The sequence below is a fragment of the Melopsittacus undulatus genome, chromosome 1 (assembly GCF_012275295.1).
Source record: "Melopsittacus undulatus isolate bMelUnd1 chromosome 1, bMelUnd1.mat.Z, whole genome shotgun sequence".
In the NCBI taxonomy this organism is placed as follows: Eukaryota; Metazoa; Chordata; class Aves; order Psittaciformes; family Psittaculidae; genus Melopsittacus; species Melopsittacus undulatus.
The window spans coordinates 97,309,421-97,326,533 of NC_047527.1; the positions used below are offsets into that span (position 1 = coordinate 97,309,421).

At 57.2% G+C, this 17,113-nt stretch overlaps 4 protein-coding genes across 5 annotated transcripts; 2 read left to right on the forward strand and 2 right to left on the reverse strand.

The window, feature by feature from the left end:
* Positions 1-57: 57 nt before the first annotated feature.
* ZNF467 (zinc finger protein 467) lies at positions 58-3,268 on the forward strand. The gene is made up of 4 exons (XM_034070667.1): positions 58-77; positions 667-746; positions 862-960; positions 1,116-3,268. Exons 2-4 carry the CDS (start codon positions 674-676, stop codon positions 2,609-2,611), a joined length of 1,668 nt encoding a protein of 555 aa, XP_033926558.1. The 5' UTR covers positions 58-77; positions 667-673; the 3' UTR covers positions 2,612-3,268.
* A 146-nt stretch (positions 3,269-3,414) lies between these two features.
* Positions 3,415-5,564, forward strand: LRRC61 (leucine rich repeat containing 61). The gene is made up of 2 exons (XM_034071071.1): positions 3,415-3,438; positions 4,199-5,564. Exon 2 carries the CDS (start codon positions 4,226-4,228, stop codon positions 5,042-5,044), a length of 819 nt encoding a protein of 272 aa, XP_033926962.1. The 5' UTR covers positions 3,415-3,438; positions 4,199-4,225; the 3' UTR covers positions 5,045-5,564.
* Positions 5,565-5,732: 168 nt separating this feature from the next.
* Positions 5,733-8,024, reverse strand: RARRES2 (retinoic acid receptor responder 2). The gene is made up of 5 exons (XM_005143980.3): positions 7,742-8,024; positions 7,232-7,336; positions 6,257-6,361; positions 6,057-6,186; positions 5,733-5,860 (listed from the first exon to the last, which is right to left on the reverse strand). The coding sequence occupies exons 1-4, from the start codon at positions 7,904-7,906 to the stop codon at positions 6,073-6,075; spliced, it is 489 nt and encodes a 162-aa protein (XP_005144037.1). The 5' UTR covers positions 7,907-8,024; the 3' UTR covers positions 5,733-5,860; positions 6,057-6,072.
* A 525-nt stretch (positions 8,025-8,549) lies between these two features.
* Positions 8,550-15,804, reverse strand: LOC115945639 (uncharacterized). 2 transcript variants are annotated; one of them, XM_031044559.2, is made up of 3 exons: positions 15,691-15,804; positions 15,071-15,278; positions 8,550-10,583 (listed from the first exon to the last, which is right to left on the reverse strand). In XM_031044559.2, the coding sequence occupies exon 3, from the start codon at positions 10,168-10,170 to the stop codon at positions 8,971-8,973; it is 1,200 nt and encodes a 399-aa protein (XP_030900419.2). In that variant the 5' UTR covers positions 10,171-10,583; positions 15,071-15,278; positions 15,691-15,804; the 3' UTR covers positions 8,550-8,970. The 2 variants fall into 2 exon arrangements, with proteins under 2 accessions (XP_030900419.2, XP_030900420.2); XM_031044560.2 differs by lacking the exons at positions 15,071-15,278; positions 15,691-15,804 and adding an exon at positions 13,323-13,403.
* Between the last annotated feature and the right edge of the window lie 1,309 nt (positions 15,805-17,113).

The window sequence follows — 17,113 nt, forward strand, 5'->3', positions numbered from 1 at the left end:
GGACCCGGCAGGGGCGGGGGGACCGGCGGCCACCGCGGGCGAGGCGGGGCCCCGCGACGGCGGCGGCGGCGGGGCAGGTAGGAGCGGTGGGGGAAGCGGCCCCCGCCCCGAGGCTGCGGTGACGGGCGCGTTTTGGGAGAGCGAGCACCGGGACCGGGACTGGGGTCGGGACCGGCACCGGGACCGGCGGTGGGGGCACGCGCGACCTCCGGAGCTGGCTTGGGAGAGGGGGACAAGAAGGGAGCAATGGGTGGGGGGCTCAGGAAGGGCGGTGGGAGGAGGGGCGGGGGGCAGGAAGGGAGCGGGGGAACCGGAGGGGGGGCGGGACAGGATGGAGGGGGGGTAAGCGCCGGGCGAGGGGTGTGGTGGGACAGAGGGGGGAAAAGAAGGGTTTGGGGGGGCGTAGGGGGCATAGAGGGGGCTTGGGCACAGGGGGACATAGGGGGAATGGGATGGGGGGGCTGGGGTGGGGACATACCACTGGTGGGTGACACCCTGGGATGTGTCCCTGGCTGCCACCCCTCTGCGGGAGGGTCAGGGCTGGGGGGACCCCTCGCCCCCCCGTCTATCACTGACACCCGCTGAGACCCCGTGGGTGGGAGGGAGGCACCCGCTGCCGTTTGGAGGGAAGCTCGGGGGGAGGCTCAGCCCAAGCCATCCCACAAGGTCTCCCATGGCTAAGCCAGAGCCGGAGCTGGTGCTGGAGCAGGCGGAGGAGATGGAGGTGCCAGCTTGTGCCAGTTCAGGTGGGTCCTGCCTGTTCCCTGCCCGTTGCCTCACCCCAGGGGTCTCCAGGGTCCCCAAGGGGCCATCACAGAGCCAGTGGGGGACCCTGTGGCTTTGCACCCATTGCCTCCACAGCACAGCTGGTGGTCCCCAAGGCCGAGGAGATGGCTGAGGGTGACAGCGCAGAGCTGGGGGCTGCCAGGGAGCTGGGGGGCCTGGAGCTCAGCTGTTCAGGTGAGGGCACAGGCTGGTGGCACCAGCACATGGCAAACCCGCTGGGTGGCCTGGCACAATCCCAGCACTGCTGGGCACACGGTGGCAGAACGGGGATGCTGGAGCCACCCATCCTTAGCACTGTGTCCCACCACATGGCTGTGTGTGCCCTGCAGAGGACTGGCTGGTGAGGAAGGTGAAGGTGAAAGAGGAGGATGAAGAGTGGACGGATGGCCCCAGCACAGAGACCCTGCTGGGGGGGCAGCCCGCAGATGGTGCCTTCCCCCACACCGCGGGCACGCCAGACTGCGCTGGTGGCTGCGCCTGCAAACCAGAGCCGTTGCTCCCGGAGGAGCTGGGCTACGGCACACTGCCCACCTTTACCCTGCCACCATGGCCGCTCCTGGGCCAGAGCCCTGCCAGTGCTGACAGCTGTGAACGCTGCTGCCAGGCACGGCTCTGCCCAGGGCTGCCAGCGGGTGATGGCTATGGCAACGATGGCAAGCCCCAGCCCCACGGGTGCTGCAGGACACCAGCCCCAGAGCGGCCCTTTGCCTGTGCGCAGTGCGGGAAGGGCTTCGGGAAGAAGGCTCACCTGACGCGGCACCTGCGGGTGCACACTGGCGAGCGGCCCTATCCCTGTGGGCAGTGCGGCCGCCGCTTCCGGCAGAAGATCCACCTGCGCTCGCACCAGAAGACGCACACGGGCGAGCGGCCCTTCCCCTGCCCTGAATGCGGCCGCAGCTTCCGCAAGAAGACCCACCTGGTGCGGCACCACCGCACGCACACGGGCGAGCGGCCCTTCCCCTGCGCCCGCTGCGGCCGCCGCTTCGCGCACAAGCAGCACCTCCTGCGGCACCAGCGCCTGCACGACAAGCCGGTGGAGACAGCGGACAGCGAGGGGGTCCCGGCCGAGCAGAAGCCCTTCCCCTGCCCCGAGTGCGGGAAGAGCTTCAGCTGGAAGAAGAACCTGGCATCGCACCGCCGGCTGCACCGCGAGGGACGGCCCTTCTCCTGCGCCGAGTGTGGCCGTGGCTTCGGCGACAAGCGGCACCTGACAGCACACCTGCGGGGGCACATGGGGCTGAAGCCCTTTGCCTGCCCACACTGCGAGAAGACCTTCAGCCACAAGCCCAATCTGGCCACGCACCAGCTGGCACACGCTGGCGAGCGGCCCTTCACCTGCCCACAGTGCGCCCGTGCCTTCGCCCTGCGCCATCACCTCCTGCGGCACCTGCGGGTGCACACGGGCGAGCGGCCCTTTGCCTGCCCTCAGTGCGGCCGCCACTTCGGCTCCCAGACCAACCTCATGGCACACGCCAAGGCACACGCCGGGGCCCGGCCCTTCGCCTGCGAGCTGTGTGGCCGCAGGTTCGGGCGCAAGTCACACTTGTCACGGCACCAGGCGGTGCACACCGGCACCCGGCCCCATGCCTGTGCGCAGTGCAGCAAGCGCTTCAGCTCCAAGACCAACCTGGTGCGGCACCAGGCGGTGCACACCGGGCACCGGCCCTACATCTGTACCCACTGCGGCAAGAGCTTCAGCCGCAAGACGCACCTCCTGCGCCATGAGCGCACGCACGCCACTGCCGGCACCACCGCTGCCAACAGTGTGCCACAGCAGAGCTGGACAGCACCCGCTGTGCCAGCATCCACCACCATCTGTCCATGAGGACTGGGGGACCAGTGCTGAGATGGGGATGGTGGGGTGCGATCAGCAGGATGTGCTGGGGACTATGTGCTGGGACACGGTGAGATGTGCCGGGGTCCCTGGAAGCTGTGCCAGGATGTGCCAGATGGGCAGAAGGCCAAGTGCCAGGACATGCCAGGGACTCTGGGGGCTGAGCACTGGGCATGCTGAGATATGACAGGATGTGCCATGGTTCCCAAAGGCTGAGCACCATGATGTGCCAGGAGCAGAGTATTTGGACATGCTGGGGTCCCTGGGCACCAGGATATGCTGGGACATGCCAGGACATGCGGAGTCCGTGGGGACTGAGCACTGGGGTGTGCAGGGGTCAAGAACTGAGGTGTGTTGGGGAATTCTGAAGGCCAAGCACTGGAATATGCTGGGACATTCCAGGGATCCTGGCGGTTCCCAGCAATGCATCCTCAGTACCGTCCCTAGGCTGGCGACCCCCCCCCCAGCTCCTGCCCGCAGCCCCCAGCCAGGCCCCATCCTCCGGTGCCGGTTGGCTCCGGTGCCGTTCCCTATTGGAACCGGCAGCTCAGCGCATGGCTCCAGGGGCACCGTGGCTCTGAAGCGGCGGGTGGGGGGAACCATCCAGACCCGCAATAAACCGGATCTGCTCCAGCGTCCCACGGTCGGTATCGGGGGGGGCGCTGGGCCCAGCGGGAGCTGCGGGTGGGTCCCGTCCGTGTGCTCGGGGCCCCGGTTCGGGGGGCGGAACGGACACGGTTACGGGGGGAGGCGGTGAAGCCGCTCGTCTCCATGGCAACGGGGGCGGGGCCGCGGGGGCTGCCGGGAGCCGCTGTGCGGTGAGCTGGGGGTGGGGAACTGGAGCACCGGGGGGATGGGGCCGGAGGGGAGCGGGGGACACCCGGGGGGGGGGTTGGGGTCTGGGGGCCCCCACGCGTGTCCTGCATCCCCCGAGGCCCCCCATGGATCTGTCCCACGCGTGTACACGGCCCCCTCGCCCCCCCGGGCTCTGGAGCCCACGAGTGTCCCTGCACCTCCGGAATACCCACCCCACGGTGGGCCCCACACTTGTCCCTGCACCCCCAGGATGCCCCAAGTGTGTCCCAGCACCCCACGGTTTGCCCAGTGCATGCCACCAGGGCACCTTGTGATTTGCCTCATGTCCCAGGGCACCCTGTGGTGCCCCCCAGTACGTGGCCTCATGCGCTAAAGGAACCCCATACATCCCTCTGCCCTTGCACCCCAGTATACTCCATCATGTACTGCACATGTCCCCATGCCCCTCAGGGCATCCCACATGTTCTCATATTCTTGCACCCTTGGGATACTCTATTGTGTGTCCCACACATCCCCATACCCTCCAGGGCGCCACATGGGACTCCTTCTCCCTGCACCCGTGGGATACCCCACAGCATGCCCCACTTGTACCCATGCACCCCACAGGTGCCCCACACGTCTATGCACCCCAGAGCAACCCAATGAGTGCCAGCCCCCAGCCCCATTTCTACCCCCAGGCTCCAGCCCCACAACTGGAGGTCTCGGGGTGTGCAGGGCTGCCTCTGCTATAACCCATCCCCTCCTTTTTCCCCCTCCACCAAGCTGACAGATCCAGGGTCCCCGGCTGGGATGGAGGGTCACAGTGAGGCAGCTGCCAAGGAGGAGGAGGAGGAGGAGGAGGAAGGGGTACGGATCACCCCGCAGCTGCTGAAGGCCACCACTGGTGAGTTTGCCCTGGAGTCCATCCTGCTGCTGCGGCTGCGGGGCCGCGGCATCGCGCACTTGGGCTGCCTGGGCGACTGCACCAACCTGGAGTGGCTGGACCTGTCCGGCAACGCCATCACCCAGCTGGGGCCGCTGGCCGCACTCCGCTCCCTCACCGTCCTCAACCTGTCCCGCAACCGTGTGTCCAGCCTGGAGCCGCTGGCCTCCTGCCGCAGCCTGCAGAGCCTCAACCTGGCCGGCAACCTGGTGAGCAGCCTGCGGGCACTGCGGTGCCTGGCGGGGCTGCGGCGCCTCGAGAGCCTGCGCCTGCGTGACCCCCTTGCCCGCCTCGACAACCCGCTCTGCGCCGGGGCTGCCTACCGCGACGCGCTGGCTGACATGCTGCCCGGCCTCAAGGCCATCGACGGTGAGCGGGTGGCCGGCCGCGGCAGCGAGCTCTACCAGCTCTGCCGGGATCTCGACAGCTCGCTGGGACGCAGTGCCGGTGATGGTGCCGGTGCTGGTGGCGGTGCTGACCCGCCCCGTGCAGCTCAGCCCTGGGTAGAGGCTGGTTTCTGGGAGGCGCAGCCGCCGCGGCGCAGCTCCATCATGGAGGAGGCATACAGGCAGTTCGGGGAGGTGCTGCAGGAGTGCCGGGAGCTGGGCCGCCGCGCCGACGACACCATCGCCCAGGCAGAGCGGGCGCTCAGCACCCGCCATGACCCCAACTCCTTTGTCTTCTGAGCAATGCCAGGCCCGGTACCATCGACAGAGGAGAGGCACGGGATGGGCAGCTGGGGCAGCACCAGAGGCAGCCGTGGGGCTGCTTGGCTTTACTCCATCACTGGGGCTCCGGGCTGGGGGCTGACCAGGGCTCCCTGTGCCTGGTGGAGCAGTGAGGGGAGCAGCGATGTCCTTGGAGACCTGGGGCCAGCCTTGAGCTATCCAGCCTGGAGGAGAGCCTGCGGGGCTGGGAGGTGACACACAGGGACCAGGAGATGGTCTGGGAATGTTATTAGGACATTGTGGGGACCAGGGAATGTCATAGGGACATTGTGGGGCCATCTTGGGGACCAGAGGATGTCACGGGGACATTGTGGGGACTGGGGGATGTTGTGGTGTCCATGGCACATTGTGGGGACGTCATGGGGACCAGAGGATGTGGTGGGACTGGGGGACATCACAGGGCCATGGGGATGTCACATAAACATCACAAGGCCTGAGGGCCATCATGGGGCCATGCAGTAAAGCCGTGCTGTCCTCACGTGTCCTCCCAGGTCCCTCTATGCTGTGTCATCCTGGGCACCGAGCAGGCAGGGGGAGCTTGCTCCTCATCCCTCCTCCCACTGGGGACAGCAGATGGGGGGTGATGCACCTGGAGGCCCCCCAGCTGAGCCCCCCCAGTCCCCTGATGGGAATAACAGCAGCAACACCAGGAGCCAGAGCCGGGTTTACTGCTGAGTTGTGGTGGGCAAAGGGTGTCCTGCGGTCACGCAGTGCTGGGGGGCAGCAAGCAGGGGGACCCCAGGGTGGCGTCCATGTCCTCAGGGTAGCGGCAGCCTGGAGGAGGACATGGAGGGGGGGCTGGTTGTGAGCGGAACCCCTCAGCCCCCGTCACCCACCTAATGTCCCCAGGGCCAGCTCGCCCTGGAGCTGCAGCCCTGGGAGATGCCCCCCTGGTTGGGGGTCCCAGTCTGGCTCCGATCTTGGCAGGGGAGCCCCCTCATCCCATTGGGGTGCTGCAGGTGGCACCTACCGTGAGGGGCCGGGGCCTAGGCCGGCAGCCCCTTGGAGAAGGCGTACATCCCGGGCAGGTAGAGCGCATCCCCACCCCTGCCGGCCTCCTCCACTGCCCGGCACTCAGCCTCGTCCCGGTGCTTGATCTCCTGTGGGGCAGAGAACAGTGCTGGCACCCACCGCGGCACTGCCTGGTGCTGGTGCTGGGGGTCAGCTCACCTTCACTGCCAGGTGATGGCTGGGGCCACAGTTGTGGTACTTGTCCAGCACCTTGGAGACATCGCTGCTGTCAAACTTGTAGCAAGCCAGGCAGGTCGGCTTCCTCTGTGGGGAGAGCATGGCATGTGCATGTCTTAGGAACATAGCATCTTAGAACGGTTTGGGTTGGAAAGGACGTGAAGATCATCCAGTTCCACCAGAGCAGGTTGCTCAATGCTTCGTCCAACCTGGCCTTGAACACTGCCAGGGATGGAGCATTCACAGCTTCCCTGGGCAACCCATTCCAGTACCTCACCACCCTAACAGTAAAAAATTTCATTATATTCAGTCTAAACCTCCCCTGTTTCAGTTTTAACCCATTACCCCTTGTCCTGTCACTACAGTCCCTAATGAATAGTCCCTCCCCAGCATCCCTGTAGGCCCCCTTCAGATACTGGAAGGCTGCTATGAGGTCTCCACGCAGCCTTCTCTTCTCCAGGCTGAACAGCCCCAACTTTCTCAGCCTGTCTTCATATGGGAGGTGCTCCAGTCCCCTGATCATCCTCGTGGCCCTCCTCTGGACTTGTTCCAACAGTTCCATGTCCTTTTTATGTTGAGGGCACCAGAACTGCACACAATACTCCAAGTGAGGTCTCACAAGAGCAGAGTAGAGGGGCAGGATCACCTCCTTTGACCTTCTGGTCACGCTCCTTTTGATGCAGCCCAGGATACAATTGGCTTTCTGGGCTGTGAGTGCACACTGAAGCCGGCTCGTGTTCAGTTTCTCATCAACCAACACCCCCAGCTCCTTCTCCTCAGGGCTGCTCTCAATCCAGTCTCCCCCAGCCTGTAGCTGTGCCTGGGATCCACCCAGCCTGGGTGCCACTCGCCATGCCATGGCTGGAGCCGCTGTCCCCCCCAGCCCTCCCTGGGAGGCAGGGGCAGATGGAGGTACTGTGTCCCCAAGGGATGTGCCCGCTGCCAGCTTCAACTCACCCGGTTCTCCAGGACCCTGCAGTTCTGCCGGCGCGGTGCCCGCTTGCTGCAGGCCGTCTGCACCAGGTTGACTCGCAGCTGGACAAAGGTTCCTGAGGAGTCTTCCTGCAGGGATATGGGACAGCAGGTCAGCCACAGCAGGGGGATGGGGTGGCCGACATAGGGCTGTCAGTGCCATACCCTCAATGCCATGCCAACCCTGTGCCAGGGGCTGCTTCACACGTCCGGGGGACCCCAGCCCCAAGGGGACATCCAGCTTGCTGGGACCCCATGAAGTGGCCCAAACTCAGGGTCTCAGAACCCATAGCCCTTCTTGTTTAACAATCAAGGCTCAATGTCGGTGCTCCTGGTGTTGCCAGGTGCCAATAGTTAATAAATAGCTGAGCTCTGACCCCCACGACCATCCGTGCCCATGGGGCTGCTCCCTGGCCCTGCTCCAGGACACTCTGTCACCCTGACCCCCTCCCCACCACCCCGGTGACACGGGGCCTCTGCAGCCCCAGCGCTCACCCGCTCGACGGCCCCTTCCACCGCCTGCTCCTTGAAGAGGAAATGCACGTTGCTGCGCCCGTGGAAATAGTCCAGCGCCTCCTTCACCACCCGCCGCTGCAGCGGGGACTGGCTGGCGGCAGCCAGAGCCACCAGGCCCAGGCAGAGGGCTAACGGGAGCCTCATCCCTGCGGCAGGGGGCTTCCTGACCCCAGGCACCCGCAGCGACCGACCCACTGCCGGTGTTGGTCTTTCATTAACCGATTTCCTGGGATCTGCCCTCTTTTCCGCCCCAGGGCCGGCCCCGCTTGCGCAGCGTGTGTGCCCCCCCCCCCTCCCCAAACCCACCCTCGGCACGGCCCCTCTGGCACGGCCACGGTAGGAGGGGTTGGCCACGGCTACTGCGGCACACCGGGGGTACACCAGGTCACTTCATGGCCTGTGGGAAGCGCTGCCAAGGAGCCTGAGCAGGGAAACAGATCTCCAGTCCAGGGCAGGAAAGCTGCTCAGATCTGGCAGCCGAGTGTGGCTGTGCCAGGAAGGGACTCCCTAAAGGCTCTCCCCCACCGTGGGACAGGGTGATTGGAGGTGTTGGAATGGAGCCTCAGGGTGCTGACCGTGGGTCACCCCCTTCTCCATGGGGGACCTCCAGGCCCACATAATGGGCTTGGAGGCAGAGGGGGAGCTCAGCACATCAGCCTCAAGGGGTGTGAGGGGGGTCAGGCTGGCTGAGACCAACGCCCTGCTTCCAGCTGGGGCACCCCAGTGGGGATGAGGTCTCCATCCTGGAGTGTCAGAACCTTAAACACTTTCCTTGTGAACACTCAGGTCAGCCACAGCAGTGAAGCAATGATTTATTGAATGTTTTTGAGAAAACGGGTGTCCTAGTGAGTAAACACACCCGATGAATACAAAGTTCTTCCCTTTATTCCCTATCCCCGACCGCAAAGTCCCTCCCTTGTTTCCCACTGGTTGGGTACTCCAAGGTGCACAGCCTACCCAACATCCCATGTGAAGTCCCACCCCTGTCTGTATCTCCCACTCCCCTTATTTGCTAACCCCATTACGTTATGGCTTCTGCACATTGCTGAACTTGTCATGAGCTGTAACCACTAACCCAGATCCTGACAGAGCTTCTTGCCTTGCCATTGTGTTCCAACAGTTACGTTAATAGCCGACTGCAAAACCAGTATCTTCATACTTTTCACAATTCCCCCTTTTTGTTTGAATATTTGCTTTTTGCATAAATTCTAAGATGCTGTTCCCTTTTCAAATGCCAAGGTAAATGGAATGGCCAACTGGACAATCGCACACGTGCCTCTCCAATTTGGAGGAAGCGTAGGTCTCAAGACTCTTCCTCCACAATACCACCACAGGTCTGCTCTGGGGATACTCAGAGCTGAGTAATTACCTGTTTCCTCCTCAGCCACGTTTAGTAATTCCGTGCACATCTCCAGTTGTCCAAGATCTTTGGTAGCACTTGCACCCTTCCGTGAGAGACAAGCTGTATGGTTACCAGCTGCCGAGGAGAAGGTGGGGGGTACCCTGATGTCCTTCTTCCGCAGTGCAGGGAACAGCAGGGAAAGGGACTTACAGGCTTCGTTTCCCCACGCAGTCCTTTCCTGGTACAACGCAATCATACACCTCATTCCTTGTGCATCTTTACTCCATCCTAAAGGAAAAGGGACTACCTGTGCTGTAGGTCGCCCCGAAGCGCATGCATCGCAATTGCTTCTATTTAAACTTTTCACTCTGTATTTGACCAGTTCTACCCTGGTATTTGTATCTCCATATCCTGCTTCTGTTTCAGACGTCCGCTTCAAATCTTTCCCCTTTTCTACCTTAGGATTATTTGGTGGAGACCCTTCTACCAATGGAGGAATGGTAGTGTCTGTAGTTTGGGTACGTTCATTTCTCTTTGGTTCCCAAACTACAATTCGAAGTCTAGCAAGTGGATCTTTTCCTGGCACATCTGCCCCTAGGCCGTAAGTTTGGCTTACCTCCCCATCAGCATTTGTAATGGTAAGTATTATGGGATTGCATTCTAAATCCTTACAGTCAGGGTTTATGTGACCTTTAAACATTGCAATTTTACTTTTCAGAGACTTTCCCCGAGCGTTGGGTGAGACCCAGCCATTAAAGGCAGTGGTAAACCAAACATCACTCCACCCAGGACAAGGCGGCCCCCAGTATGGCTGGAGATAATACTCCGGGCATAAGTATTTATCGTGACTGCTTAACTTCCTTTGCTCTTTTAGATCTCCACACTTGAGCACTTGACAGGCGTCAAATTGGATAGTTTGTGGATTCTGTGCCTTAGTAATATTTATCTGCAATGTGACTGGGTATCCCAGCAATCCTCTCATTTGCTCAACATAGGCTTCCTGTTCCAAACTTTTTCCTTGAACTCCTAATAGATAAAAGTTCATTAGCACTATGATCTTCCACATTTTTTCCTCTTTTGCTAATCAGTCTCCTCCCTTTCACTTTTACCCCCAAAACCTATGTTTTCAGCACAGCAAATACAAGCCAATCTTATAAAGGTTCTTACAAATGTTTGGAAGCAGGAGTATAGGCCTATTGTTTCTTTATCTTAACATAGAGGGGGTTCTCAGTTGATGGCACACACCACTGCCAGTCTTCAGATGGGAGTTCCACTGGTCCTTTTATCCTTGTATAGTGTGTCCAACCTTTTCCGGCAGTCCTCACAGCAGTTTCAGTGGTCAACACTACGGGAAAAGGGCCATCCCATACAGGCTGTAATTTAAAGTCCTTCCATGACTTGATCAGTATCCGGTCCCCTGGTTGAATGGTATGAACTGCGAATTCCAAGGGTGGCGTTTAAGCATGGAGTCCTTTGTTTCTGAGAAAAGACAAGAAGAATACAGCTCTAGTATATAATTCTTTAGGAAGATATCTTTAGTTTCAAACTGCAGGATCTCACCTACTTTACCCACATATGGTAGACCAAATAACATTTTATATGGCTCCAAAGGTGTATTTGGAGTCTGTATAGATAGTTCCTTCGCTTTCTTCTAATATTTGTAAAGCCTGGTTCAGGGCATTTAATTCATGTGTTCATGTTGCCCTGCTTCCCTTACACTGTGATCATTCCCATCAGCAGCTGCATAACCATTGTGCCTTTTCCTCTGTATGACATGGGAGGAGCCACCAATGACTAGGTGGAGGCCAGCATTTAACAGTGTATCTCTTAGATCAGGATGTACCTTTGCTTGGTACTCTACATGTCAAGGCAATTGTGTTCAAGATTCTGACCATCTGCTTCCCCTTTCCACAAAAAGGTGGCTGGATTGAAACACAAACCACCAGTTAAGACCAGATCATCTTTTTCCATTAATACAACTTCGTATTTCAGAATCCTCGAATCAGTAAGCCATCTCCCTGCTTCTCAGTTAAGATTTTTAATTGATGTGGAGTGGTCACCACAAATGTTCCTCCAAAGGTTAGCTTTCTACTTTTCTCTACTAAAAGGGCAATAGATGCAACAGCTTGTACACACTCTGCCATCCTCGGGAGATTGGATCAAATAATTCAGAAAGGTAAGCCACAAGCTGTCATTTGCCTCTCCAGTTCCAAGCCCATGGCTCCCTGTGGCAAATAAACGAAAAGGATTGTCTAGGGACAGTAAAGCTAACACGGGAGCAGTTATCAAACTTTGTTTTAGCTTTTGCACTAGTTCTTCTTCTAACACATCAGGAGGTTCTTCTAATAATTTTAAGTACAACCCCTGTGTCTTTTGTGCATATGACTCAAGCCACAGGTGACAGGAGCCTGTCAGCACTAGGAACTTTCTCAGGTCCTTTTTAGCCCTTGGGAGAGGTAATTCAACTATTTCTTTTATTCTCTCTAGGTTTATATTTCACTTTCCTCCGCTGATCAAGTGCTGCAGGTATTTGTCACAGTTTAAGCCCAGCCAGTAACTCAGAACCACGCAGCCACTCGCTCACTCCTCTCCTTCTTTCACCCCTCCCTGACACCTGGCAGGATGGGGAAGAGAACTGAAAGAATGTGAATCCTATGGGTTGAGATATGAACAATCCAGAAACTAAGGTATAACACAAACCACTACTGTTGCCACCAGTAATAATAATGATAAGGGAAATAACAAGGGGAGAGAATATAAAAGGGGAGAAGGAAAAGAAACCAATAAACAGCAGTGATGCACAATGCAACTGCTCACCTCCCACTGACCAATACCCAGCCTGACCTGAGCAGTGACTGTCCCTTCTGGGTAACTCTCCCCAGTTTATATACTGGGCATGACGTGCTGTGGTATAGAATACCCCTTTGGTCAGTTTGGGTCAGGTGTCCTGTCTCTGCTCCCTCCCGGCTTCTTGTGTCCCTCCTCACTGGCAGAGCGTGAGAGACTGAAAAGTCCTTGACCAGAGTGAGCATTACTCAGCAACAACTAAAACATCAGTGTGTTATCAGCATTGCTCTCAGACTAAAGCTAGAACACAGCACTGCACCAGCTGCTAAGAAGAATAATAACTGTTGCAGCTGAAACCAGGACAGTATTTGATCTCTTTCTACATACTGCAATTTGTTCTTCGATACTCTTAGGTCTTGTTCTCCCAGAAAGTTTAATAATGTGTTTGTTCTGCTACTGCCTCTTTCTTTTTTCCCTGAAATGAACGAATCATCCCCATATTGCAACAGGGTGACGAGTGGGGGTGGTCTGAATTTTTCTAATACTCGTTGTAACACCTGCACAAATAAACTTGGTGACTCTCTAAATCCCCGCGGCAACACCATCCATCTCTACTGCTGTTTATGCCCCATATAGGGGTCCTCCCATTCCAGTGCAAACATGCCTTGGCTTTCTGAATCCAACGGACATGCCAAAAAGGCATCCTTCAGATCCACCACACTGAACCGTTCATGTTCATGTGATATTTTGCTCATTAAGGTATAAGGAGTGGGGACCACTGGATGCCAGACTTGGACTATTTGGTTCAGTTTTCCCAAATCCTGGACCAAACAATGTGACCTGTCGGATTTTCTTACAGGTAAAAAGGGGACACACAGTGTTCCAACAGCCCATCTTTGAAGCCTTTTGCATCCTTCCAGTGGGACAGGATATTACTTTTGGTTTATTATGTCACCTTCGCTTTTCAGCTTGATTTTTAAAGGGGGTATGTCCAGTCTTCCCCTATTTCTTTCTTTCACCCTAACCACTGGATCTATTTCCTTTCCATCTTTTTCTGTTAACAGGACCATAAACTTAGTCTTAATTGTACAATCTAATCTATTCCTAATGCATTCCATGCCTCAGGAACATATAAAAAATCCCTTTAGTTGTTTCATTTCCTAATTTTAACATGGTGTTTTCAAACATGGGGATTGAGAATCCTTCTCCTTTCACTCCTGTGACTATCAGGTTTTGATCAGACAGTTTCAATCCTTGGAGTATAAAATTTAATGAGGTTTGAGCAGCTCCCATATCAACTAAGAAACCCCACTTCCTCATCCCGAGGAAAGTGCCACTTTCAAATTTACCAAGGGTTATTGGTGGGACTTCAAGTTAAGAAACCCCTGACACCCCCACTCAGTTATCTTCAAAGGTCATCGACAGGGTTACCTGCTCCTCCTTCTCCAGACTGGGACATTCACATTTTCCACACAGGAAGCAACATGCTGATGCCTAGACAACCTGTGGTGACTGCCAAGGTCTTCCCTGTCCCCTGCTGAGAGGAGGAAGCATTACAACCCTCATACCTCTTCCCCTTGTCTGTGTTCCTTGACCCCTCTGAACCACTGGTTCTAATTAGTTTTTCCACTATTGGATTCACTGCAGACATCATCATTTTCACTTTTTGCTTTTGTTTCACCTCCTCTCGCTTTACAAAAACTTTTTGGGCTTCCCTTAGTAACCCCTCTAAGGATTTCACTTCACCTATTTTCCTAATGTTTGCCAAGCCTTAATTATGAAATGGACTTTCAGTAGACCCTGGGCTACAGCATCTTCAGGATTCATTCCTGAATACTTCCTCATTTGATCCCTCAATCACTGCAAGAACACTGAGGGGTTTCATCTTTTGCTTGTTCAGTTTCAAAAGCCTTTGCAAAATTCTGAGATTTTGAGGCCAACCCTTTTTATTCTTTTATTCTTTGTATTATTAAGTCTCCTAAGTCTCTCATATTAGCCTGGTGAGCTGGGTTATTATTATCCCAGTTTGGCTGCACATTGGGAAACTTGTGTTCTGCTGGTATAACTCCTTCACCAGGCAGGTGCCTTCTTTCCCACTCTGTGGGCTACCCTTCTAATCATTCCCCTTTCCTCTCCCGTAAATAAGATACTCATTATAGATACCATTTCTTCCCAAGAATAAAAGTTGGGTCCCCAAACCTGATCTAATTGCTCTGCTAACCCTATAGGGTCTTTGATTAAAGGTTTTTTAGCTAACTTGAGGGCTGATGAGTGGGGCACTCACACACCCTACCTGTCCTGCCCTCAGCGGAACCTCCTGCGGGAGACAGAAGCTCCTGGCAATCCCCCCTTTCTTAGGCAGTTCTTTTCCCATGGGCATAGGAAAGTCTATGAGATATTCCTTACATTGGTCCAGTTCTTTACTTAGGTTAGAATATTCAACCTGAGGCAGGGCACTGGCTGTAGCCCCCTGATGAGTTAAGTGATCATCCTCATGGGAGAGAGGCTGGAATAAAGCCAGTTTCATCAGGGTTTTCTGGAGGAGGACTAAGGATAACTGGGGAAAAGAGCAAACATTTAAATGGATCACAGCCTTTGGACTTCCCAGGATCTTCTTCTTGTTTTTCACTGATTCTTTTCAAAGGAAGTAACTGAGTTGCAGGGTTTCCTATTCAGCATGCAGCATAATAATTCCTGCAAAAAGAATTTCTTACTATTTATGTACAGATTTAAAGTTTGACGTACCCAAGCTTCATCCACTCCATATTTTGGCCAGAAAACATGCAGTGGTTCAATACTCTCGTTTGTCCAAAAAAACCCCAGCAATACTGCATCACCTTTTTCTTACCCTTCCCTCTTGCAGAGGACTTATCTTTCCAAGATTTTAACATCCTCCCTAAGGGACTATCTGGAGGAATGTTATTCCCAGGATAATTCTTCTCATCCCCTCTTTTCCTTAGGCCTATTACTCTTATTCTCCATTCTATTTCCCCAAACCTCCTTTCAACAACTCCTTATGCTCTTGTCCTTCTCCGGCTGTATCCCTTGCGGAATAACAGCAACACGGATCCAGACTCCACACGCTCTTCATACTTATTTGTACATCTCAAACACACTCACTCAAGTCTCTCAGAGTGCCCAAACCACCAAGGTAACACTCTAACACCCCATTTTCTTACCTTGGTCTGTGCACGGAGTTGTCTGGTCTCTGATAGAAGGAAAAACTTCTTCCTTCTCCCTTTTTCCCCCTCTAGTTCACTGGGTCCACCTTATACAGACGGTCTCAGGTCAGTGGATGCGGAACCAGCATCGACGCCGCACGAGGCTGCTGACATCAACAGGATGCACCTCCCCGTTCAGTGGCAGCAGAGGTGCCCTCGACGCCGCCTTCACCTCGGACAAACCCCATCTGTTAGAACTCAAACCACTTTTGGAACACTGAGGTCAGACACACTGCTTGCTGCGAAGCAGGGATGTACCAACCCTGTTAGCAAAACCGGGTGTCCTGGTGAGTAAACACACCCAACGGCTACAAACTTCTTCCCTTTATTCCACCAAGTCCCTCCCTTGTTTCCCACTGGTTGGGCACTCTGCGGCTCAAGCCTATCCGGGGCACCTGCACATTGCACGTGAAGTCCCGCCCCTGCCCGCATCCCCCACTGCTGCAGCGGGAGATGCCCGTGCCCGTGTGTGCTACCCCCTTGTGCTGTGGTGTCTGCCGGCTGCTGGGCCTGTTATGGGGTGTAACCGATAACCCAGCTCCTGACAGAGCTTCCCGCCTTAACCGCCATCTTGTTACCGTGCTCCGACAGTTAACGCTAGTTTAATGGCCGACTGCAAAATCAGTATCATGGCACTTTATACAGGAGCAGGGCTGGGTGCTGGCGGTGGCCGGGACCCCGCACCGACCCGGGCCGGGCCTCCCGCTCTGTAAAGCCCCGGGGGTGCAGCCGGTGCCGGTACCGGAGGGGGAGGTGGGGGGGAGAGGGGGGAGCGCTTAGCGGTGGTGCCGGCAGAGGGCGCTGCGGCAGCGCTGGGGAACCGACCCGGAAGTGCTCTCGCGCCGCGGCGGGCCCCGCCCCTTTTCCCCTCTTTTTCCTCCTCCTTTTCCTCCCTCCTTCCCCCCGCTCCGCCGCCAGCGCGGTGACGTCACCGCCGCGACGACGTCATCGTGTCGCGGGACATCGCCCGCCCGTGAGTTTCCCCGGGGAGGCGGCTCCGGGACCTGGCGGGGGGGGGGGGGGGAGGTGTCGCCATGGCAACGCGCGGGCTGGCACGGAGGGGTCCCGGGAGGCGGTGTTGAGTACCGGAGGTGGGGGCGCGGGGCAGCAGGGCCGTTAGATCCCGGTGCACCGCAGAGTGCTGTCCCGGGAAGTGCTGGCACCCCCGGGGAGCCGCCGCCTGTGCCGTGTCCGTACCCGCCTGTGCCACGGAGGAGAGGCGGGAAAGCACCGCTGCTTCCGGGGGTGTGAAAGGCAGCACTGGGATGGGAGCACCGGTGGGGTGGGGGCCGGGGCCGCGGGTGTCGCACTGGGTCTGGCACCGTGGCCAGCTTCTGGCACCGCCGAAGACCTGTCACATCAGGTGTCAGCACCACCCCTTCTCCAGGTGTCATGGGATGGGGCATTGACACCTCTCTGTTTTGAGTCCAAGTCCTCCACCCATGCTCCTGGGAGCCGGTTCTCCCCTCTGGAGCAGTGGCTGCGGCAGTGGGATGGTACCATGGGAAGCATGGGCTCAGGGTCCTTCCTGCCCTGTGAGAGCCTCAGGAATCCCCCACCCCACAGAGCATTCCCAATGCCCCTTGGCTGTGCTGGTGATGGCTGTGGGGAGTGATGCACCTCCATTGCACTCACCATGGCACCATGGTGGCACCTAATGATGGGGCTGACGATGCCTGGAACCATGTCGCCATAACGTATGCCTGCACCAGACAGTCCCGGTGCCACCAGGGAGGGAGGAAGGGTTGGGATCCTGCCAGCTCCCACACGGCCCAGCCCCTCTCACCAGCCAGATTCCAACCCGTGTTCCATGAGCAAGGCGGTTGGCAGTACTGCAGGAGTGATGTGGGATACAGGGGTTCTCCCCGAGCCCCATCCTCGAGGCACCGTGCCAGGGTGCTTGGGTGGGCTGGGCACCTCTAGAGAAGAGGCTGAGGCTTGAAGCCGGGGCTGGAGGCGTTTGTGGGGGCTCTCTGCAGGTGGGTGTTCGGGAGCCGGACC

Bases quoted from the DNA above. Each gene is read 5' to 3' on its own strand.
- ZNF467 (XM_034070667.1), top strand. From the start codon at position 674: ATGGCTAAGCCAGAGCCGGAGCTGGTGCTGGAGCAGGCGGAGGAGATG. The intron at 747-861 runs GTGGGTCCTGCC...TTGCCTCCACAG, and splicing joins GCCAGCTTGTGCCAGTTCAG to CACAGCTGGTGGTCCCCAAG. The intron at 961-1,115 runs GTGAGGGCACAG...TGTGCCCTGCAG, and splicing joins CCTGGAGCTCAGCTGTTCAG to AGGACTGGCTGGTGAGGAAG.
- LRRC61 (XM_034071071.1), top strand. From the start codon at position 4,226: ATGGAGGGTCACAGTGAGGCAGCTGCCAAGGAGGAGGAGGAGGAGGAG.
- RARRES2 (XM_005143980.3), bottom strand. From the start codon at position 7,906: ATGAGGCTCCCGTTAGCCCTCTGCCTGGGCCTGGTGGCTCTGGCTGCC. The intron at 7,337-7,741 runs GTGAGCGCTGGG...ATATCCCTGCAG, and splicing joins TGGAAGGGGCCGTCGAGCGG to GAAGACTCCTCAGGAACCTT. The intron at 6,187-6,256 runs GTGAGCTGACCC...TCTGCCCCACAG, and splicing joins GCCATCACCTGGCAGTGAAG to GAGATCAAGCACCGGGACGA.
- LOC115945639 (XM_031044559.2), bottom strand. From the start codon at position 10,170: ATGTGGAAGATCATAGTGCTAATGAACTTTTATCTATTAGGAGTTCAA.